This window comes from Zingiber officinale, chromosome 3B (genome assembly GCF_018446385.1).
Source record: "Zingiber officinale cultivar Zhangliang chromosome 3B, Zo_v1.1, whole genome shotgun sequence".
NCBI lineage: Eukaryota > Viridiplantae > Streptophyta > Magnoliopsida > Zingiberales > Zingiberaceae > Zingiber > Zingiber officinale.
The window spans coordinates 124,035,427-124,059,067 of NC_055991.1; the positions used below are offsets into that span (position 1 = coordinate 124,035,427).

The 23,641-nt window shown below is 44.5% G+C and overlaps 2 protein-coding genes across 2 annotated transcripts; one reads left to right on the forward strand and one right to left on the reverse strand.

Annotated features, from left to right (window-relative positions):
* Positions 1–9,171: 9,171 nt before the first annotated feature.
* Positions 9,172–10,371, reverse strand: LOC122055185. Its single transcript, XM_042616566.1, has one exon. It carries the CDS (start codon positions 10,369–10,371, stop codon positions 9,172–9,174), a length of 1,200 nt encoding a protein of 399 aa, XP_042472500.1.
* A 6,532-nt stretch (positions 10,372–16,903) lies between these two features.
* On the forward strand, positions 16,904–19,646 carry LOC121967562 (protein IQ-DOMAIN 22-like). Its single transcript, XM_042517867.1, has 4 exons — positions 16,904–17,557; positions 18,287–18,481; positions 18,558–18,635; positions 18,729–19,646. The coding sequence occupies exons 1-4, from the start codon at positions 17,120–17,122 to the stop codon at positions 19,473–19,475; spliced, it is 1,458 nt and encodes a 485-aa protein (XP_042373801.1). The 5' UTR covers positions 16,904–17,119; the 3' UTR covers positions 19,476–19,646.
* The last annotated feature ends 3,995 nt before the right edge of the window (positions 19,647–23,641 follow it).

Here is a 23,641-nt window from a genome sequence, read left to right on the forward strand (position 1 = left end):
ATTGAGAAAGACCTCCAGACAAGCGAGTCGTGGGCTAATTCACGTTCCTGCATACACAAATAATTTGAAATAAAATTATATAAGTTTGATAATAAATATAAAATTTGTTTATACAACATTAAATTAAACTCATTAGATCTATGACATGCTCAACAATAGATCTAGATCTTGACGTATGCCTAGCGGTTTCGATACTCAGACCACATGGCTCTGTATTCCTATTTTCTCGTGCATTTTCAGCATTTGCTTGCCACCATTTTGCAGCTCAGGTGGCCATCCATGCAATCCATATCTTGGCTAACACATACGCCGGCTTGATGTCCTTATTTCTCATATAATAAGAAGGTCTATAAAATTTAGAACAAAAACTATTCCAAGTATCTTTAAATTGTTCCTCGTGACCTTCCTCCCATGTATATTTTTTTTGTAACTATAAGTTAAATAAAAAATTTAGGATATTAAAAGATAAATATATTATAAAATATAAAATATATTAAATCTATTTACTATAAATTCATTATAATAAAACATCTTTGTCTCCTAGTTTACATGTCTCCATGTAGTACCAGATGTGCATACTCATTCTTTGAAAATTTTGGTGATATAGGTGGCAACTCGGTGGTCATAAAGAGTAACATGTATGAAAAAATATTAAGATATAAGAAATATATTATAAATAAAGTCATATATAAACTTAAATTATTAATACCAAAAAATACTTACGAATCTCCAACAACTCGTAGCACCTTGTAGCCACGGAGTGCTACAACCTAATGCTCCTCTTCCATAATAATGTCTGCAAAATAACATTACAACACATCATAATAAAGTATACTAATATAATAATATAAATATAAAATAATATAGAAGCATAACTTACTTGATGAATGATCATGTACGAGTGTTGAGTCGATGGTCGCTGGGGACGTGGTGCTCTCGTTGACTCCGCGTAGCCTTCTGAGTGACGTAGACCTTCGGCGAGAACCTGCAAGCACAAAATGGGGTCGAGAAGGGGTTCCCGACAACGGCCCTCCGACGCTCAAGTCAGCTCCTGGTGGCAAGAAATCGAAAGAGAGAGTGATGAGAATATAGCTACAGTGATGAATCATGCATACCTCCGTTGGAGTCTAGAGGGCCTTATATAGGGCTTCTCAGGGGCATGCACACGCTCCCCGAGGCGTGCACGACCCTCAAATCTTACCTGGAATAGGCGTGTCAGAAAAGCGCATCTATCTCCATACCTCAATAGTACGAGCATATCTCTGACGTGACAGTGGAAGTTTCCATCGTACGATTCTCTATCTGATCATGCCGCGAACTCTGCTACTGACCATGCCTCCTGTCGACGGAAGGGGTCTCTAGGAAGATACTGCTAACCACTCTTTGTCCTTTACCAGCCCGCGCGTCCAGGCCGTTCGGGCAACGCCCTCCCTGGGCCAAGCGGAGGTTACCTCAGCTATAGCCCTCCCGAGGGATGTCCGCTCGGTCGGTTGTTTTATGTCCGAGTTCGCCATTTCGGGCGAGTGATCTCTAACTGCAGGATTAATGCCTCGTCTACCGTCAGCCGAGCGGGGTGACCACTCGGCCATTATTCTTTCCCGTTTTGCTTTAAGAGCGTCGGAAGCTCGGCGTCGAGTCGAGCTGTCGAGATGCCGGGTTGGCTCTTCCTCCCGCCGACTGGGGCGGTAATTAGCCCGGTCGGTGCCTACAGGGTGTTGACTACCTTGACATCCTGCTGGACGGGCCCCCCTTTTACCCCACCAGATCACATGTCTTCCCTTCAAGTCTAGTCGAAGGAGGTTGAAAGTCCGACTGACTAGATGAATGACTTGGCGAGTAATTGGTCGGTCGGCCAATAGATGGGTTGGATCCTGCTCGGTTCCTGTAGGATTGTTCGTCTCCAGTCGGGGCTTCGTGTCTTTATGCTTGGTATCTTAGATACTTTTCCCCGTCGATTTTGAAGGAGTGCGAGCCGGTCAACTAATGCTGACGTCGTCCGAATCTCCTCGTGATGTGTGCAGATTAGTTTCATTAAGGTCGAGCACGTGCCCATTAAATGCCAACCTGTGGGACAACGCCACATGTCGCTGGCGCAGTCGCCGAACGTCCGAGGTGACAGCTGTTGATGTGACGTTTGGTGGTTCGAATTCAACGGTCGGATGTGCGCTTCGATCTCTGCGACCTAGATCGGACGACCCTGATCGGTCGCGCCTATCTTTATAAGGCTTCAGTGTTGCCGCTTTTTTCTCCGCGTTCTACTTCTGCTCTCCGACCATTTGCTCCGGCGACTTTGCTTGCTTCCAGCGTTCCGGCGATTCTTCGCTTTCTTCTTCAGCACTCCATTTTCCTGTAAGCTATAATCTTCTATTTCCTTGTCTTTTCTCCTGGTCTTTACCGCTTTACGGTGCTCCATCGCCCCCGTTTAGCGAGCCTCTCGTCGATCCTTTTTTACTTTCCCGTTGAATTCCCTAGCGAATCCCTCTGTTTCTGTTTTCCGACTATGGCCAGTTCCTCCCAGCCAGTCGACCCGACCCCTGGTCCTTGGTACACCACCATGGAAACCAGGTTTGATGTGGACGACTCGGCACATCTCATAAACACTTTTGACCTTCCGCCCAACCATGAGATTATCTTGGCCGGACCGTCCGATCGGCCACATAACCCGCCGACCGGCACTATTTGTTTCTTTCGATACCAGTTTGTGGCCGGCCTTCGATTTCCCATCCACCCGTTCATTACCGAAGTTTGCAATTTCTTTCACATCCCGCTCGCCCAGCTCGTTCCCAATTCCTTTTGCTTGTTATGCGATGTAGTTGTGCTATTCAAAGTGCACAGCATCCCGCTGACTCCTCGCGTCTTCCACTACTTCTACTATCCTAAACAGTCCGAGCTGGGCACCTACCTATTCCAATCTCGCATCGGTCTAGTCTTCTTCGACAGGATGCCCACCTCCAACAAGCACTGGAAGGAGTATTTTTTTTACATCAGACTCCCCAAGCGTCCGAGCTTCCGGACCAAGTGGCAGGTCGGACTTCCCCTTCAGCCGGATTTGAAGAAGTACAAGACACGACCGGATTATCTTCATGCTGCCAATATGCTGGCCAGCATAAAGTTCGATATTCACAAATTGCTTCCAGAGGGTGTGCTGTATATCTTTGGGCTGAGTCCGAGCCGAGTGCAGCTCCCAAGCAGCCTAGGTACAAGATTTCTTTATCCTCCTTCCTTTGAGTCTAACTGATTCTATTCTTCTTTTGTAGCTGACATCATGATGTGCGCTCGAGCTGTTGGGATAATGAAGGTCAAGCAGGCCGAGATCGAGGCGGCTGCCGCCAAGGAGATGGAGCGGCTCGGCTTGACCCCGGTCGGCTCGCAAGAGGGCACGGTTGGGGAAACTGCCACAGCTGGAGAGAACACAACTTTGGGCGATGGGACCGCCAAGCGGGCCCCCAATGTGGGTGTGGCAACCGAGCCAGGCTCGGTTCGCGACGTGTCGCCCGTCATTCCCGCTGAGGGATCGGGCTCCTCGGGCAATGAAGTTCCGCTATCCCGCAAGAGGTGCCGAGCCGACGCGCCCTCCCGGTCCGCCACGTCCGTTGTGCAAACTTCTGCGGGAGGCGTCCCATCTACAACCGCCATAATAGTGGAGGCTACCTCCTCCGATTGGACCCCATCTGTGGTCGAGCTGCAAGAGCCACTTCCCATGCAGCCACTCACCTCCCTTCCTCCGACTGGGAGGAGGATAACTCGCTCAGCCATTCATCCCATTCGTCCCTGCCCAGTCCTCCGGTCCGTCTGCCTCTGCCCAATCAGCGCAGGGCGGGAGACAATTCGTCACCGCCACCCTTCGTCTGCCGACCGAGCATCTTCGCTCGCCAGGCGACCAGGCCGAATCCCCCCAACATCGTCTACATCCGGGGTCGGCTCGGCCGCGTATGGGAGGAGGCGAGGGCTCGAGCGGCTATGAAACCCCCGGGCACGCTAGCCAATAGCCATCTGGAGATGTCCACCGGGGTTAGTACTTTTAGTTATCACTTCATAAGTTATCTCCGATTGGCACTAATATTCGCTTTGCAGTACTAGGTGGAAAGCATCACCATGTGCCAGCGGTTGGCACAGGTGGAGGATGAGCTGAAGAAGCTCAAACTTTCGGGGGAAGGTTCTTCCTCTCGGGGGCCGTCACCCGCTCGGTTGAAGGCAGAGCTGGAGAAGACCCAACAACTTCTGACGGAGGAGCAGCAGAAGTCTGCTGAACAGGCCAATAGGCTATGTCAGATCGAGGCTCAATTGAAAATCTACGATAGGAAGCTAGAGTTGGCCTCCACGAGGAAGCAACGGGTCATCGCCGACCTAGAAGAAAAGAACAAGGAAGCTAGGCGACTGACCGAGAAGCTGAAGGAAGCATAGAACTCCCTAGTTGCTGAGCGAGAGAGCCGCTCGGCCAAGGAGACTGAACTACAAGGCCACGTGAAGCGCCTTGATGATGAGATGCTGGCGTCGCGTGCTACTTTGAAGACCTATCAGGAGGCTGAGCCGGTTCGCTTTGCAGCCATGAAGCATCAATACCTCCACTCGGAGCCCTTTCTGGAGAAGGCGACAGATCGTATCGTCCATTCGTTCGAGCTGGCCATTACCGCCACGCTCACCCAACTGAAGACGAACGACCACCTCTCTGAGGGTTTTTCCGACCGGGATGTCAACCGAGTCCAGCTCCTGGAGGGTATCCCTAACGAGGCCTTTGAATATATCGAGTGAGGGAGGAGCCGCTATTTTTAAAAGCCTTGTTTTTTGTAAGCCTTAATGGCCTTCCTGCCGTTCGACAATATCTATAAATGAAATCTTGTCACTTTCATATGCTGTCAGTTTGCTATGTATGTGGCCGCATAGTCCCAATCAGCAGTGACGCCCAGGATATTATTGAAAGATTCTCTTAGGCTTATACCTCAGGGGTTTAGAATCGTTGTATGACTTTAGCTTTAGTGTCCATGTTAGACTATTTTCAAGGTCGGGGTTTAACGTCGCCGCTCAACGGTCTTCTAGGCAGGGTATTTATAGTCGTCGCGCCGACTCTAGGGTTTAACGTCGCCGCTCGACAGTCTTCAAGGCGGAGTACTTATGGTCGCCGCTCCGACCCTGGGGTTTATAGTCGTCACTCGACTCTTGGGTTTAACGTCGCCGCTCGACGGTCTTCTGAGCGGGGTTTTTATGGTCGCCGCTTCGACCCTGGGGTTTAAAGTCGCCGCTCGACTCTTGAGTTTAACGTCGCCGCTCGACGGTCTTCAAGACGGAGTATTTATGGTCGCCACTCTGACCCTGGGATTTATAATCACCGCTCGACTCTTGGGTTTAACATCGACCCTCGACGGTCTTCAAGGCGGAGTATTTATGGTCGCCGCTCCGACCCTGGGGTTTATAGTCCCCGCTCGACTCTTGGGTTTAATATCGTTGCTCGACGGTCTTCAAGGCGGAGTATTTATGGTCGCCTCTCCTACCCTGGAGTTTATAGTCGCCGCTCGACTCTTGGGTTTAACGTTACCGCTCGACGGTCTTCAAGCCAGAGTATTTATGGTCGCCGACCTTGGGGTTTATAGTCGCCTCTCGACTCTTGGGTTTAACGTCTCCGTTCAACGGTCTTCAAGGCGGAGTATTTATGGTCGCCGCTCTGACCCTGGAGTTTTTAGTTGCCGCTCCGACCCTGTAGTTTTTAGTCGCCGCTCGACTCTTGAGTTTAACGTCGTCGCTCGACGGTCTTCAAAGCGGAATATTTATAGTCGTCACTCCGACCCTGGGGTTTATAGTCGCCGCTCGACTCTTGGGTTTAACGTCGTCGCTCGACGGTCTAGTGAGGTCTTGAGAACTAGCCGTTCGACGATAAATTCAGCGAACATTGCACTTTTGGTTTTCAGTCTGTAATGAAAGGCGCAGGAGAATGTAAAGGTACAAGATATTAGTTACATTATCGCACCTTTCATCCATCTCAGTATGGCAGCAGGTGGTTAGCACTCCACGGGCGCTCTAGTCGCCGCCCGTTCTTGTCTTCCAGATAATATGCCCCCGAGCGGAGCTTTTCCACAACCTTGAATGGTCCAACCCATGGGACCTCGAGTTTGATGACGTTGCCGATCGGCTTGACTTTCTTCCAAATGAAGTCGCCGACCTGAAATGATCTGGGTACCACTCGTCTGTTGTAGTTCTGTTTCATTCTTTGTCGATATGCCATCAACCGGACGGCTGCCTTGGCTCGCGTCTCGTTCACCAGGTCTAGCTCCAATTGCCTCCGTTCGGCGTTGTCGCCGCTGTAGCGTTGGATCCGGTCAGACTCTATTCCGACTTCGACCGGAACGATGACTTCCCCTCCGTATACCAAGTGGAATGGGGTGACCCTCGTCCCTTCCTTAGGCGTTGTGCAGATCGCCCACAATACGCCCGGCAGCTCGTCCACCCAACTTCCCCCTTCATGATCGAGCCGGGCTCGAAGAATCTGTAAGATTTCCCGATTCGCTACCTCAGCTTGCCCATTACTCTACGAGTATGCAACAGAGGTGAAGGCTTGTTGGATGTCGTACCCCTCACACCATTCCTTGAGTTGCTGACCTGAGAAATGCCTGTCGTTGTCCGAAATGAGCCGACGGGGAATGCCGAACCGATAGATATATGCTGTCAGATGAACCTCATGACCATTTGCTCAGTTATCTTCGCTAGTGGCTCAGCCTCGACCCACTTGGAGAAATAGTCAACCGCCACCAGTAAGAATTTTCGCTGCTCGGGTGCCATAGGAAACGGCCCTATGATGTCCATGCCCCATTGGTCGAACGGGCCGGACACGGTGGAGGACTTTATCTCTTCCGTCGGTCGATGCGAGAAGCTATAGTATTTTTGGCAGGACAAGCACATGCTGACTATCCGAGCGACGTCTTCCTAGAGTGTCGGCCAAAAGTACCCAGCTAAAAGGACTTTTCTTGCTAATGATCGGCCGCCCGGATGTCCTCCGCAAGACCCTTGATGCACCTCTTGTAGTATATAGTCGACATCTTCCGGACCGACGCACTTAAATAAAAGCCTGGAAAATGCTTTCTTATAAAACTGATCTCCGATCAGGACGAAATGACCAGCCCTTCTTCGAAGCAGATGCGCTTCCTCCCGATCGGAGAGTGTGGCCCCGGACTTCAAGAACTCCGTTTGGCCACCCACCAGTCATGGGGAAAGGTGAGCCCTTCCATCCTATCTACGTGAGCTACTAGGGTTACCTGTTCGACCAGTTGCTGAATGATGACCGGTGATATGGAACTGGCGAGCTTGGCTAAATCATCAGCAACTTGATTTTATGATCGGGGAACCTTCTGTATGATCACTTCCTCGAAATTGCCCTTTAGCCTCTCGAATGTCTCGGGGTAGAGTCTGAGCCTTAGGTTGCTTATCTCAAAGTTCCCGACAAACTGCTGAGCGGCTAGCTGAGAGTTTGAGTGGATCAAAACTTTGACGGCTCCCACATGCCGAGCAGCCTGTAAACCAGCTATGAGGACCTCATACTCGACCTCGTTATTGGTTGCCCGATAGTCTAGCCGGACGACCAGATGCATCCGCTCGTTCAGAGGAGAAACTAGCAGTACACCAACTCCACCTCCTCGCCGAGTGGACGACCCGTCCACATATATCCGCCACGTGGCCTCAGGTTCAGGGTTTTGCACTTTGGTGATGAAATCTGCCAAAGACTGCGCCTTAATAGCCGTTCAGGGTTGATACTGAATGTTGAATTCGCTAAGCTCTGTTGTCTACTTAATCAACCGTCCGGACGCTTATGGGTTGAGGAGGACTCATCCCAAAGTATTGTTGGTCCTTACTATGATAGTGTGTGCGAGGAAGTATGGGCGAAGCCTCCGAGCGGCTAGAATTAACGCAAATGTGAGCTTTTCGAGACCGGTGTAGCGAGATTCAGCGTCTTTCAGTATATGGCTCAAGAAGTATGCAGGCTGCTCCTCATCGTTTGACCTTACAAGAGCCGAGCCAACCGCATGCTTGGTCGAGGATAGGTAAATCCTTAGGGGCTCGCCCGCAACCGGCTTGGCGAGCACAGACAAAGAATTGAGATAAGACTTGAGTTCTCCGAACGCCCGATAACATTCTTCGTCCCATTGAAATTTCGTGGCTCGGCGTAGGATTTTGAAAAAGGGCAAGCTCCAGTTGACAATTTTTGAGATGAACCTCGATAAAGCTGTTATCCGTCCGGTAAGACGTTGGGCTTCCTTCAGATTTCTTGGAGGCAGCATATCTTGGAGTTCTTTTACTTTGCTGGGGTTGACCTCAATCCCCCGCTCTGTGACTATATATCCCAAGAAGCGTCCGCTCCTCGCGCCGAATAGACACTTCTGGGGATTCAGCTTGATTCCATATGCTTGGAGGGTCTGATAGGTCTCCTTGATATCTGCGCAAAGATCAGCAGCTTGGAGGGATTTAATTTGGATATATCATCGATGTATACCTCCATATTGCGGTCGATCTGCCTCCTGAACACCTTGTTCATGAGCCGCTGGTAGGTAGCTCCCGCATTTTTCAGTCCGAACGACATTATGTTGTAGCAATAGGTGTCGTCCCTCGTGATGAAGCTTACCTTCTCCTGATCTCCCCGGGCGAGTGGCACCTGATGGTATCCTTGGTATGCATCCAGCATGCATATCAGCTTGCACCCAGCGGTCGAGTCCACCATCTGATCAATTCTGGGTAGGGGATAGAAGTCCTTCGGGCACGCTTTGTTCAGGTCCCGAAAGTCGATGCAGACCCTCCACTTGTTGTTCGGCTTGGAGATGAGCACTACGTTCGCTAGCCAGCTCAGGAACTGGACTTCCCGTATGTGGCCAGCCTCCAACAGCTTCTCGACCTTCGCCCGGATAATCTGGTTCTGCTCGGCGCTGAAATCTCTCTTTCTTTGCTTCACTAGCCGGGCATCTGATCGGACATGGAGCTCATATTGCGCGACGCTAGGGGAGATGTCGGGCAGCTTGTGCGTAGACCATGCGAAGACATCATGGTTCTGCTGGAGGCAACTAATCAGCTCGGCTTTCTTATCGGCTTCCAGATCAGATGCTATGAAAGTTGTCGCCTCTGGTCGGCCAAGATGTATCTGTACTTCCTCTTTTTCTTCATAAACTAAGGTAGGAGGTTTTTCAGTGATGGCGTTTACCTCGATTCGTGGGGTCTTAGCCGGTCTCCCTTCACTTCTCCTACTCGATCCTCAACTCGGAATTTGATCTTTTGGCAAAAAGTCGAGATGACCGTGCGGAATTCATTGAGGGTCGGCCGGCCCAAAATGACGTTATATGCTGAGAGGGCCTCCACTATGATGAAGTTGGTTACTCTCGTCCTCCGGAGGGGCTCCTCTCCAAGCGACACGGCCAATTTGATCTGGTCGAGCTGCTGGACCTCGTTGTCCGTGAACCCGTACAGGGGGGTTGTCATTGGTAGCAGCCCAGCGTGATCGATCTGGAGTTGGTCGAACACCTTCTTAAAGAGGATATTGACCGAACTCCCTGTGTCAATGAAGATGCGATGAATAGTATAATTCACTATTACCACTCGGATGATAAGAGCATCGTCGTGTGGCACTTTGACTCCCTCGAGATCCCTGGGGCCGAAATTGATTTCAGGCCCGCTCGCCTTCTCCTGGCTGCAACCAATGCCATGGATCTCTAGCGGTCGGGCGTGTGACATGCGGGCTCGGTTGGAATCTCCGTCGGTCGGTCCTCTCACTATGAAGTTGATCTCCCCCCGAGCGGTGTTGCTCTTGTTTTCCTCTTCCTGAGCAGAGGGCCTAGCTCGCTCGTGTGAGGCCCGGGGTCGATCGCCGCTCCTAGGTGAACGATGGTGCTTTCGATCGGGCAACCGTCTAATCGTTCGCTGCCCGGCATCTGGGCGCCACTGGCCGGGCGAGGGCGATCGACGACGATAGTTCCTCTGGACTGACTGGACGCCCGGGGCGAACCCCCGACAATCTCGTGTGTTGTGGCTGGCAGACTGGTGGAAAGAACAAAATATGAGAGTCCATACCTTTCCCTTCGGCTTTGGTCGCTCGGAAGCCACATGCTGAACGACGTGTGGCATGGCTTCTTGATGGGGCCTTATCCCTTCGGTTTGGGGTCCTCTGGGTGGTTGATGATTAACAGGCTGCCTCCGCTCGATCGACGCAATAGGCTCGATCGGAGCCTCCTTCCTTCGGGCCGCCTGAGCCTCCTCTACATTTATATACTCGCTTGCCTTCTTGATCATATGATCATAATCGCGGGGTGGCTTCTGGATGAGCGAGCGGAAGAAGTCATCGTCCGTAAGCCCTTGGGTGAAGGCATGCATCATGGTTTCGGAGGAGACCATGGGGATGCCCATTGCCGCCTAGTTGAAGCGTTGAATGTAGGCTCAAAGGGTCTCTCTCGGCCCTCGCTTCATAGAAAATAGGCTGACACTTGTCTTCTGATAGCGTATGCTGCTAGCGAAGTGGTGGAGGAAGGTCGTTTGGAAGTCCTTAAAGCTTTTGATCGAACCGTTCGGCAGCCTCCAGAACCAGTGCTGTGCTGATCCTGATAACGTCGTGAGGAAGACCCTGCATTTGACTCCATCCGTGTACTGATGAAGAGTTGCAGCATTGTCGAACTTGCCCAAGTGGTCTTCCGGGTCCGTTGATCCATTATACTCCCTGATTGCCAATGGAGTATAATGCCTGGGTAGCGGATCCTGCAGAATTGCCTCAGAGAATTGGCGGTTGATCCGCTCGAGCGACAAATCAACTCGAGGAGCTTTCCCCTTCCTTGCGTCCTGAGCTAGAGCTTCATCTGACAAAGATCCTTGGTCTTGGTGAGCTTGCACAATTTCTGAGGGTGTCTGGAACAGAGCCCTATGAAACAGTTTCGGGGCGGGCGGTGCTTCCGCTTGAGTGCTAGTCGGGCCTTTGTTTTGTCCCCATATGGAGAGTTGCTCTGGCCGGTCCTCGTGCGCCGCTCGGCCTCCCGACGCCGAAGTCTCTTGTTGCGCTATTCGTTCGGCTAATGCCTTTTGCTGTTGCTGCTCCACGATTTTTGTCGCCCGTGCCTGGATGAGCGCATCGAGCTCCTCTTGAGAGAGCATCACGGTGTGAGGTCTTCCAGCTTCCTCCATCTTCTACTAGACTCGGATTCAGGTGCGTTCCCACAGATGGAGCCAATTTGATCCTATCCGAGTGTTGAGTCGATGGTCACTGGGGACGTAGCGCTCTCGTTGACTCCGCGCAGCCTTCTGAGTGACGTAGACCTCCGGCGAGAACCTGTAAGCACAAAATCGGGCCGGGAAAGGGTTCCCGGCGACGGCCCTCCGACGCTCAAGTCAGCTCCGTTGGAGTGATGAGAACTGTAGCTACAGTGATGAGAACTGTAGCTACAGTGATGAATCATGCATACCTCTGTTGGAGTCTAGAGGCCCTTATATAGGGCTTCTCAGGGACGTGCGCACGCTCCCCGAGGCATGCACGACCCTCAAAGCTTATCTGGAATGGGCATGTCAGAAAAGCATGCCTGTCTCCATGCCTCAATAGTACGAGCATATCTCTGACGTGACAGTAGAAGCTTCCACCATACGATTCTCTGTCTGACCATGCCGCGAACTCTGCTGCTGACCATGCCTCCTGTCGACGGAAGGGGTCTCTAGGAAGATACTGCTAACCACTCTTTGTCCTTTACCAGCCCGCGCGTCCGGGCAATTCGGCCAACACCCTCCCTGGGCCGAGAGGAGGTTACCTCAGCTAGCGCCCTCCCGAGGGATGTCCGCTCGGACGGTTGTTTTATGTCCGAGTTCGCCATTTCAGGCGGGTGATCTCTAACTGCAGTACTAATGCCTCATCTACTGTCAGCCGAGCAGGGTGACCGCTCGGCCATTATTCTTTCCTATTTTGCTTTAAGAGCATCGGAAGCTCAGCGTCGAGTCGAGCTGTCGAGATGCCGAGTTAGCTCTTCCTCCCGCCGACCGGGGCGGTAATTAGCCCGGTCGGCGCCTACAGGGTGTTGACCACCTTGACCTCTTGCTGGACGGGCCCCATCTTTTACCCACCGAATCAATGAACAATAATGCTAATATTTAATCATCATTAATATTTAACTAATCAACATTAGCAGTTTTTAAGTCATCATCGCTAGACTCTGTTAGTTCAACAAGATCATCACTACTGGACATCTCTCCATCATCTAATCCTCATAAGTGACATTAATATCTATAAGAAATTGAGATATGGATTGGAATTATGAATCAATTGAATGTTTCTCTACTTCATTATTCTGAAATGCATCATGGTTTTGAGCAGTAATGATGTTCGGCCTTTCTATGATCGAGTGATGCTTCATTCAACAAATAGACAACCATTCATTAGATTTTCTCATTGTAGAATATCAAGATAGAAAACTTGACTTATTTATACCCCAAAAATAAAAGGTTTAAACTCGTTGAACCTTTTATTTGTACTAACTTCAATTAAATTATAATTTAAATGTATTCTGGTACATGTTCTTGGGATCGAATCATACCATGAACAATTTGAACAACACACACTTTTTTATATGTAATGCAAGATATTCAATCTCTATGATTTTGTCAAGTCAATAATAGTAATCAAACTTAGTGTTATTGTTATTCATAGATCCTTTGACGCAAACACCAGAATTATAGATTAATCTCTGTGAATCTCGTTGTGTTATGTGGAATTTGAGATCATTAACATAGTAACCAGAGTATATCTTTATTTTACAAAGAGATTCTGATGTAATATTCATTATCCTATCATCTTTCACATTTGATATTTTACAATCTTTCACCTATAAAAAATGGTTATGATATAAATTAGGACACTCTTAATACACATGAACTAAAAAATTTCACAAATTCTCTAACTTACATATGTTTGAAACCATAATGTAAATTCGGCCTCTAACTTTACAGCTACCTCATTTGCACTTATTAATGAATTATATATATATATATAATTGTTATTCGTACAAGCTAGGAAAGAATGTAATTTTAAGACAATATGGATATCAAGCAAACAAATTAAATGGTAAATAAATGTTTGATTAAAGAAGTTAACTTACTTTATATATGGTTTGACTTCATCACAGTTTAAGAGTATATATATTCTTGAAACATCATATTCTTTTTGAGTTAACCATCTAGAAAAAGATTCACCCATTAACTTACCAGGAAACTTAAAAATAGAAAGTATCGATGGGTCTATCGGCCGAGCATCATCAGAATTTATAGGATACTTGCGATGTCTATTTTTCACATTATCAGTAAAATAATAGGAGCAGAAAAAGATGTTTCTTCAACTAGATAAGCATTACATATTGACCCCTTAACTCTTACTTTGTTATGAACATTATTTTTTAATTTCCTTAAAAATTGTTCACATGGATATATCTATCTGTACCGCACAAGACTACTTATTTGTGCCTCATTTGATAAATGTATTGGTAAATGTTCCATTGAATCAAAAAGACTAGTGAAAATATACGCTCCAGCTTATATAGTATGAGAGGAATGCTTGTTTTAGCCAAAGTATATCATCCACATAATACACCTCGCTATTAAATGTCTAAAATATAAACTCAATTCTGTGAGTATTTGCCAAACATTTTGAGGAAATAAGTCATGGAAAACTATTGGAATAAGTATTTGTATGAATATATGACAGTCATGACTCTTCATTCCAAACATTTTTAACCTATTCATATCCATGCATTGAGCTATATTTAAGGCATACCCATATAGGAATTTTATTTCTTTCGACTAATTATATAAAATTTGTTTACCATCTTTGTCCAATGTATAACAAGCCTTTTAAAATCTATTGGTTACTTCATTCTGATGCAACTTTGATCTGTTGACTAGTTCTTTTAATTCCTCATATGATTTTCCAGTGTCTTTAGTTTTTCCAGGCACACTCATCATAGTATTAGAGATATTATCGAAAAAAATTTTCTCAATATGCATTACATCTAAATTATGTCGAATGAGTAGATACTTCCAATACGACAACTCCCAAAAAATACTCCTTTTCTTCCAACCACACTTGCACATTTTAACAATACATTTATTTATCTCATTGGAACCATGTTGAGATACTGGTAGAAATATATAATTATCTATTTATTCAATGATTTATTCATCTGAAGTATGGACTATTAGAGGAGGTTTCTAACTACAACATTCTTTAGGATTTTTTTTTATTTCGCTTGAAAGGGCGATAACTGGTAAAAATTTACAATGATTATCAAACCAAGATACATTTCCACTGTAAGGTAATGAAAATGCATCAAACTCTGTCATGTAGTGTGGGCATACTAATTTATCAGTCGTGCTCCATCCCGACAACATTGAGTATGCTGGTAAATTACTAATCGTCCATATTAATGCAGCATGCAATCTAAAATTAGTTTTACTTACAATATTATAAGTGACTGATCCTACATTTTATAATTCATTCAACTCGGCAATCAGATGTTGTAAAAAAATGTCTATCTTCTCTTTGAAATTAGTTGAACCATAAATAAGCATAGTAAAGAACATAAATTCATCTTTCATGCACATCCATGATAGTAAATTGTACGATGTTAATATAACTAACCAAGATGAATATTGTTGTTCCGACTGACCAAATAACTAAAATCCATCTATGAAAAATCTCAATCTCACATTACGTGGTTCCATTGTAAATAAGAAAAATACAATATCAAGTTGTTTCTATGAAGGGGAATTACAAGGATGACACATAATACCTCCTTTGTGCTCATGCTCATGATGTCACATCATGTGGCAAGCTGTAGCGGCAGATGAATATAAACGTTGAAGTCTAACAGTTAAGGGAAAGTAATATATCACTTTTCAAGTAATATTTTTCTTCTTCCCTAGTATGTGAGTACGATACTTATAACGAGGGTGAGTACAAATTTTTTATTTACTTAGTTCTATATCTTCATTCTAAAATATCATATAGTTGTTTATACAATAATCAATCTTCTTTACAAATAAACCTAAACCTCTAACTAATTTCTTTGTACGGTAGGAGCTATTAGTCATTATGTTATTAACATAGAATAACTCTAATATCAATTGGCATATATCATCATAATATTTTTTGGAAAATAATATTATGCTTTCATATTTAATAATCTTGCAGTAGCTGATAGTTGAGAATAACTAGAAGGAATATCTTCCAACACTTCTTTTTCACTAGTCTTAGCTCTCCTTGACAGTACCAATTGTAGTAATTTGACATAAACCATTTTTACATATATGAACTTTCACAGTATCTTCATCACGGAAGACTCTATTTCTACATTTGGAATGATTACACAGAAATCGTAACTCAGCACCATTCATGACTCTTAGCAAAGTTCACAAACTATTCAACTTCAATAATAAAATTATCTCTAATAAATTAATTTTCTAATCGATTGTACATCCAAAATTTGTTCATAGATATTGTCACCTAATGAGAATGCAAATTCATACAATTTGTTACAAAGTATATGAGTTTCATAAAATAAGAAAATATACTATGTTTCATGTTCCAACCAAAGGTAATGAAGTCTAAAATTATCTAAGATGTAAATATACCAACACTAAAATAACAAAATAACTATATCATGTTATAGATATAAATACTAACTTAACATAGGTAATGTTTAATAAATTATACCTGAAAATAAGTAGTCTAGCCAGAGAAGAGCAGCAAATATAGTAACCTACAAAACAAAAAAATTGGCTAAATTTAATCACAAAGAATGACAACTAGGACAAATTCATGACATGACCAAGTTGGTGCTCGGATAAGTTGTCGATCGCGTATTGGCGAGCGGCCACACTGTTAGGCATGGATAACCTACCAGTCGCGGCCAAGCTCGAGGCCAATGGCTAGTGGCCAACCAAGCTGCAGCCGCCCATGCTTCCAATTGCAAGCTAGTGGTCGACTAAGATGTTGAACGCGACCGACCATGCTAGTAGCGGCGGCCTAGCTGCCAACGGTGACCAAGTTACTAGCCGTAGCCAATAGCTGCCCACCACCTAAGCAGTGCCCGGCCAAGATGCCAGCCATGAGCTGGCAGATGGTCAAGCCACTGGCCGCATTCTGACGACCGAATACACAGTCAGTCGCGACCAACAGCTAGCGGTCATCCAACCTACGGTCGGCCAAGAGGCTGGGCGCGTTATGGCGGTCGACCAAGGTGCTAGACGCCAGTCGCGCACTGGCAAAGCCACGACTGGCGGCCAACAAAGCAAAAAAATGATGTGTTGACTGTCGGCAAAGTCACCAGCCATTGTTAGAATCGAGAAGAGGGACAGATTGGGGCGGAAAAATCTTACTGGAGATTGCTCATGTGACTGGAGAGTTGGCAAGGCTCGGGAGATTGGGGAAGACTCACGAGTGAGTGAAAATCGATGTCATGTGAAAAATTAGGATTTGTTGGGGGTTACGAATGACATAACAGTTAGTCAGTAACCTTCCTTCGAACAGAAGGTCATTTTTATTCGTGGATTCTTCTTTACCGATAGAAATAATAATTCGTAGAGAAAATTATATTTCTATCGATATCCTCAAATAAGAATCGTCAAATTAAAATTTTACCACGGAATCCAACTTTTGTCGGAGACCTCTTGCTGAAATAAAATTGTATCAGAGATATCCGTAGAAATATATTTCGTCACATTTTAGTACTTGATGTAGGGCTAACGTAATTTATCTTGAATACGGATGAAAAATTTGCATCGAGTAGACCAATCGCTTCCGGATTAATTGAGCGGTACGAATTCGAAGTTAAAAATAAAATAAACAAAATAGCGGATGTGAATAATCGAGGGAATCAGCTGTAATTACGTATTTCTGTATAAATAGGACGGAGCGATGGCCCCTTGGAGCAGCAGCACTGCAGGAGTCCATTCTCTTTGACTCCGTATTTGCTACGCGTTTTCTCTTCCAATCTATTCTGATCTTCTCTTTGCTAGCTTTCTTCTTTTTCCTGCTCTGCCTTTGGAGCTGGTTTCCCGCTCTTTGGCGGCCTTAGTTGCGGATTTGCGTGAGGAATGGGGGAGTCACCGCGGCCGACGGAGCAGTGAGCGGATGGGGCGCGCCGCCAGGTGGTTGCGGGGACTTCTCCGCGGGAAGAAGACCGGAGTCGGCGAGCTCCCGGCGGAGCACAAGGAAAAGCGCAGATGGGGGTTCGGCAAGTCCTTCCGGGAGAAGGAGCGGCCGCAGATGCTGCAGCAGCAGAAACGGGGAGAGCCTCCGTCGCCGGCGGTATCCGAGGAACGGAAAGGATCGCACAGGGAGATGCGGCTGCCGTACGAACGGGCGGTAATGGACGAGGAGAATCAGAGCAAGCGGGCGATTGCCGTCGCGGCAGCCACGGCGGTGGTGGCGGAAGCAGCGGTGGCCGCTGCGCAGGCGGCCGCCGTGGTAGTGAGGCTGACCAGCAGCGGACGCCCGGCGGCCGGTATCGCCGCTGGGAAGCAGGAGGCGGCGGCGATCAAGATCCAGTCCGCATTTCGCGGTTATCTGGTTAGCTTCTTCCTTTATCTCCCACCGGTATCAAGTATCAACTCGAAGAGTTAAAAAAAAAAAACAGTGAAAAGAGCTCCAAATTCAAGCTAGAAACATAACCAATTTTTTTCTTCAGTTTATATTCTTTAGTTTCTTATCTGCCAAGTTTGATATGAAGCATGGATTGGCCATGATGAACATCCAGATTCAACTTTTTACCAGATTTAAGTGGGTGAAACACAACAATCAAGCATTTGGAAGTTTCTGTGCCACACCCGTTGAAGCAGCGTGGTTCCAATCACCCCTGTCATCTCAAATTTGCCATCTTTTGCATATTGTAGGCCCTATACTACCGCTTCCCTTTATCTTCCTTCTTTGCCGTCTCCCCTTCATTTCCGTTTGCATCATTATCAATTACCTTGCTCGAATCAATTCCACGACGCAGCGTACACCTCTACATTCTAACTAAGAAGTTAGAAGACGAGACGCAGTGATGATGCGGCATTAATACAGTATCTCTGGTCATAGATCCACAAGCTTCCTCTCTGCTTCCTTCTCATTCCTTTTCTAACTTGTCCTTTTGCTCTCATTTGTTGCTAGTGAAACGCCCACAAAAAAAGCTTCACTCCGTGAATTCTACGGACCACAGCCTAAGATATAGAAACTAGCTAGCTCGAGAATTGGTTCCCAAAAGCTTTATATCATTACTCCTTTTACCGGTGATTGACTAACTGGCATTTCGTGAAGGCAAGAAGGGCGCTGAGAGCGTTGAGGGGGCTGGTGAAGCTTCAGGCATTGGTCAGAGGCAACATTGTTAGGAAACAGGCGGCTGAAACTCTGCGATGCATGCAGGCACTGGTGCGGGTTCAAGCCCGAGCACGGGCATCCCGAGCCATCGGCTCTGACACTAGTGCAAGTGACAAACGCACTCGGACTCATGCCGTAAGTTAATTTGTTTCTCTCCGACCGCGAAGCATGCATAAAGAGGGGCTCATTGCCGACACTTCATTTTTAATAGGGCCTTCCAACTGTCGATCCGTATGAACAAGCTGTTCGAGCAAATGGTACCAAATCTGACAATCCTTGCACTCTGAAGGTAAATTTTAGTCATGTATATTGAATCCTACTCATTAATCATTTAATGGAGGTAACACAGATTTCAGTTCATGCTTGTTTGATGCACATGCAGAGGAGCTCCTCCAAGTCCACTCGAATGGAAACGGTTGATTCTGACAGAGCAAGCGCTGCCGCGTGGAACTGGCTGGACCGATGGATGGAGGAGAGGTATTGGGACAGCCGAGAAGCTGTCCGGAAGGCAGGAAGCTTCGTGTCGACGGACGATGAGAAAAATGCCAAGATCCTGGAAGTAGACACCGGTAAGCCACAACACTCCGGCCACAAGAAGCATCAGCACCAATTCTCCAACTTAACTCCAGATCACAACAGCCATAGCTTCACCACGGCAGCGGAGTCGCCATCTAAGCACTCCAGCGTCCAACACTCCGTCCCCAGCCCAGCCTCCGTGGACATACACCAATGCCTCGGCTCCTTGATGTTCCCTGTCGAGGTCATGGACTACGGCGAAAGCCCGCAGTTCTTCTCCGCCTCATCTAGGCACGGCAATGCGAGGAAGGGCCCCTTCACTCCTTCAAAGAGCGAGTGCGCGCGGAGCTTGTTCAGTGGTTACTCAGACTACCCGAACTACATGTCAAACACAGAGTCTTCCAAGGCCAAAGTACGGTCACAGAGCGCGCCAAAGCAGCGTCCTGAGCTCGAAAAAACAGGTTCAACCAAGAGGTCATCGGCTCATGGATACGGACAACCCGTGGAAGGGGCATTAGCTCAGAGATCGTCTTCCCTGCATGCCAAGTTCGCAAACAAGGCCTACCCGGGTTCAGGGAGGTTGGATAGGTTAGGCATGCCGTTGAAAATTTGAAGAAATAGTAGGTGTTGCTGTTTCATAGAGTATGGATGTTTTTTTTTCCTTGGTTCTTAAATTTCCACTCATTCCTTTGAACGACGAATCGAATTAACAACGTCTGGTAACTGGAACAGACTGTCATGTATCTTAATGCTTTGTTCATGTTAAGTAGGCTTCAATCCCAAAGTTGATGAATTAAATGGCGTGCCGAAACAGGTTGGGGTTTAGTTGGGGAAATGAATGTTGTCGGTGGGGAGTGCCGTGTATGCTACGTTGTGTTCATGAGCGAGGCACATTAATTTACGGTAAATCGATGCTCCCTGCTTGTGACGTTCCGAGACAGAGCCTTCAGTTCTCCCAGAATTTTGCTTCTCGGTCATGGAACAAGATTTACCAAGTCCAATCGCGAGGATCCAACGGCCCCATCGAAGAAAGCTCTTGACTCGCCCTCACGTTCCCCGGCTTGTCCCTGACAGCTCGGATGTTCTCGCCGGTAGGTACAGCACTGTAGAGTCTTCCCGAGGGATTTGTTTCACACACTACAAGGAGGACTGTAAACTGGCCAACGTTTTAAAAGCCTACTGGAACCTAATTGACAAGTCTAATTTATTTATTTATTAAAAGTTTTGTTAAATTTAAGGTAAGATTAAAATTTTTTAGCAGCATTTTCAAAGGGCCAGTGTCAGTTTTTTTTTTTTTAATTACTAACCCTCTATAGAAAAATCTCCTTAGTAATCTTCTCTCTACTCTCCTCTCCTCCCCCTTAACCTTAAGGCCACTAGCTCTAGGATCAATATCCTACAAGTCGTGACCTTGCGAGTCATCCGAGTTAACATGTAACGGGTGTTATTATAATGAGGTCGCAAGGTCAATCCTCGGGATTACTGAGAAATAAATCTCCTATCCCTGTATTATACCCTGTCCGTCATATGCTCGCTCGGATGTTGTGATTTACCTCCCTCATTATAATCTTGGGTCGGGTACGACGAAAACACTAGGGATAAATATTTCACCTTTTGTCACAATATCCTACAAGTCATATTATAAAATCCGCACCAAAGGCAAATATATGTAATTTAAAATGGGTAAAAATTAAATGAGGCAAGATGGTATCTCTTTTATTTTTAATAAAAAAACATGCTACCCTACCAAATTGACAGGACATCAAATATTGTATTATAGATTTAACTTGTTTAATAATATTTATATTATAATCGTTATAATTTTATAACTACTATAATACAGATTTATCTTATTCAATAATATTTATATTGTAACAATTATAATTTTATAGCTACTATAGTATAGATTTATTTTGTTTAACAACATTCAAATCATAATAACTTTGAACTATAATTGTTATAATTATTATAGCAGTTATGATTTTATAGCTACTATAATACTATAGCAACTATAATTTCATAATTACTATAATACGAAATTGAATGATAGAAAATAATAATATGTGCACAGTGTACTGGAGGACAATTGTATTATTTTACATAGAGTTTAATGGAGTAAGATGTTTTTTTTTTATTAAAAGTAAAAAAGAGGTGCCATTAAAATTTGCAGTTATGAAGTATGGTTTCTTTTTCCGTTCGAAATATTTGCTTTTTTAGCTGATGGGTGCTTAGTGACTATAGTTGGAACTCCCATCGATCGGCAAGTGGGAGAAAGTAGAGATTTGAAAGTAGATATCAAACTGCTCTCTCTAATTTCTAACGGATGGAAAGGGTAAAGAGTGAATATCTGTAGTTTGTGGAGTGTATTGAGGTTCCAAGGTCGTTTGTGCTAAGATTTATTTCTTTATTAATTAGATAGAAGAATCTTGATCAAAAGAGATGTTTATTATATATATGTGCCCCTAAGCTAGCGACAAGAGCAACCTCATGGTTTATATCAATTGTTTCAGCTTCTTGTTCCTTAAAGAATAGGTTCCAACTATCTTTTTTTTTGCCACTCCATCGACTTCTTAATTTCAAACATAAATCAAAATAATTTTTCATTTATTAAATTATGTTTATTATACTTGGTGTTATCATGTGGCCGCATCCAGATCCAATTGTGTTCCGTCAGATAGGTGACTTCCGAGAGCCATTTGGATTGTGACAGGCCATACTTTCTAAGGCAACATTGCGCATCAATGAACATGACCAAATAACAAGGACCTGTGAACTTTGAATGCATTCGTGTCTTAATAAAGATTACATTAATGCTTTCTTTGTATGATAATGGAACTATTTTTGGATTTCTAGATTAAAAAAATTAATGCAGTTTCAATTTTTAGTGAATTTTTTATACCAGTCTCTCTTCTTTTTAATGCCTCTCTCTCTCTCTCTCTCTTTTGTTTTTTTACCTACTCGACGACAATGCGAATGTCCTCAATTATCTTCTTCCTTCTTCCCACCAGCACCCAATTTTTTCAAGCACCTCTTTTTCTTGCTTCATTATGTAGCAAATAAAGATGAAATTTATCATCCCAGCGGTTCCACACGATCAACCTCACGATCATCTGTGAAAAGATAAATCAAGAAATTGTAGTTGACCAATACGAAGATTCAAACTCTTACTCTATAATAGCAACTCTACTCCGCACTATCCAATTTAACCTTGCCCCGGGGCAAACATTCTTTTTTTTTTTTCTTGATTCATTATTGTGAGCAATGAGTGGATTAAATTAGACATTATTTTGACATAATTCGTGACCTCTTTTTCAACAAAACTTATTCATTAATGACTATTGAGTCTTTTCAGATCATGGGCTAATTCGAAGTCAATTAACCTTAAGGCATTACACTTCCTATATTGTTTAGATTTGGTCATTTCAACGTACGATAATTGTTCCTATTTAATAAAAGTTCTCCCACTCACCTTCATTAATTTGTTTTACTTAGAATTAAAATTGTCCTACTTCCCTTCAGTATTCCTAGGTGGATTAGTCGAGTCAAGTAAATCAAATAAATAAAGCAGACTAATTGATGAGGAAACTGGTCAATCAAGCTAAATAAATTAAGGGAATGGAATGAACCGAGTAGAACGAGCATATTGAGCTTAGTGAGCATTTTACAAAATAAGGAGACTCATGCGGTCAGCATCAAATCAATCAACAAGATATATATAGAGAGGCTAAAGAATAAATAAAATTGAATTAAGTAGATAGATTATAATAAAAGATGATTATTTTAATATTATACATCTCATTAGATTATATGAAAATAAATAAATCATGAGATTAATTTATAATCGACTGTCTAGTGACTAGAGAGTACAAAGAATTTTTCTCCGAGGACACACTCTCATTATAAATTAATTCATATCTCATTATAATAAATTTGTCATTCTTTAATTATAATTAATTGCACATCCCATAGAGATTAAGCAATCTAAATAAATAAAAAATAGATAAGGTAGTTATTTATGTTCTATAAACCATCTAAATTGGATAATATTAACCGACGAAAAAAATAAACGTTTTAAAATAAATAAATATAAATTAAAATATTTCTTAAATTATATTATTCTATTATTGAACTAAACAAAGAAATTTAATAAAAGATTTCATTTTTAGTCAACCCAATTTTAATGTCGCATTCAATGACCACTACATAAAATACAAAGAGATGTTGACCCCACCGCCTCAATTGAGTTGATATTTATATGGTAGAATTATTGGATTGGACAAGATCAATTCATGTGAAATTCTTTCTCGTGAGAATTAAAATGTACTGTGAATAGGGGTATACATGAAGTGTGCCGGTTCATAAGTTTTTTTTGTTATTTAAAAGTTGGTTCAATAAATATTTAATTCGTATTTAAACTTATTAAAAGAGATGTACGATCTCAAATTGACTTTTATTTGGTTATTCTTTCAGTTCGTTCATTCACTAAATTTTTTTAAGACAACTACCGAAATAATGTTTTCCTTGTGGCACTGCAACGGCGCCAAACATCTCATCTCATTGCATTTGTACTTTCTCATACCTAAAAACAACTGGCGAATTAAGCTCAAGTTAGTGTAACAGAGTGTTCGTTTAATGAGGTAGTTCATGTTACCTTCCAATCTTCTTCACTAAACTCGTATATGTAAAGCAACCCCGGGAAAAGTCTTAAAACTAGAATGGGGTAGGTAAAATCTTAAAACTAAAATCATCCTTAAACCTAACCACCTTAAGTTCTAAATA

Coding starts and splice junctions, on each gene's coding strand:
- LOC122055185 (XM_042616566.1), bottom strand. CDS start 10,371: ATGGGCATCCCCATGGTCTCCTCCGAAACCATGATGCATGCCTTCACC.
- LOC121967562 (XM_042517867.1), top strand. CDS start 17,120: ATGGGGCGCGCCGCCAGGTGGTTGCGGGGACTTCTCCGCGGGAAGAAG. Junction 17,558..18,286: donor CCGCATTTCGCGGTTATCTG/GTTAGCTTCTTC, acceptor CATTTCGTGAAG/GCAAGAAGGGCGCTGAGAGC. Junction 18,482..18,557: donor AACGCACTCGGACTCATGCC/GTAAGTTAATTT, acceptor CATTTTTAATAG/GGCCTTCCAACTGTCGATCC.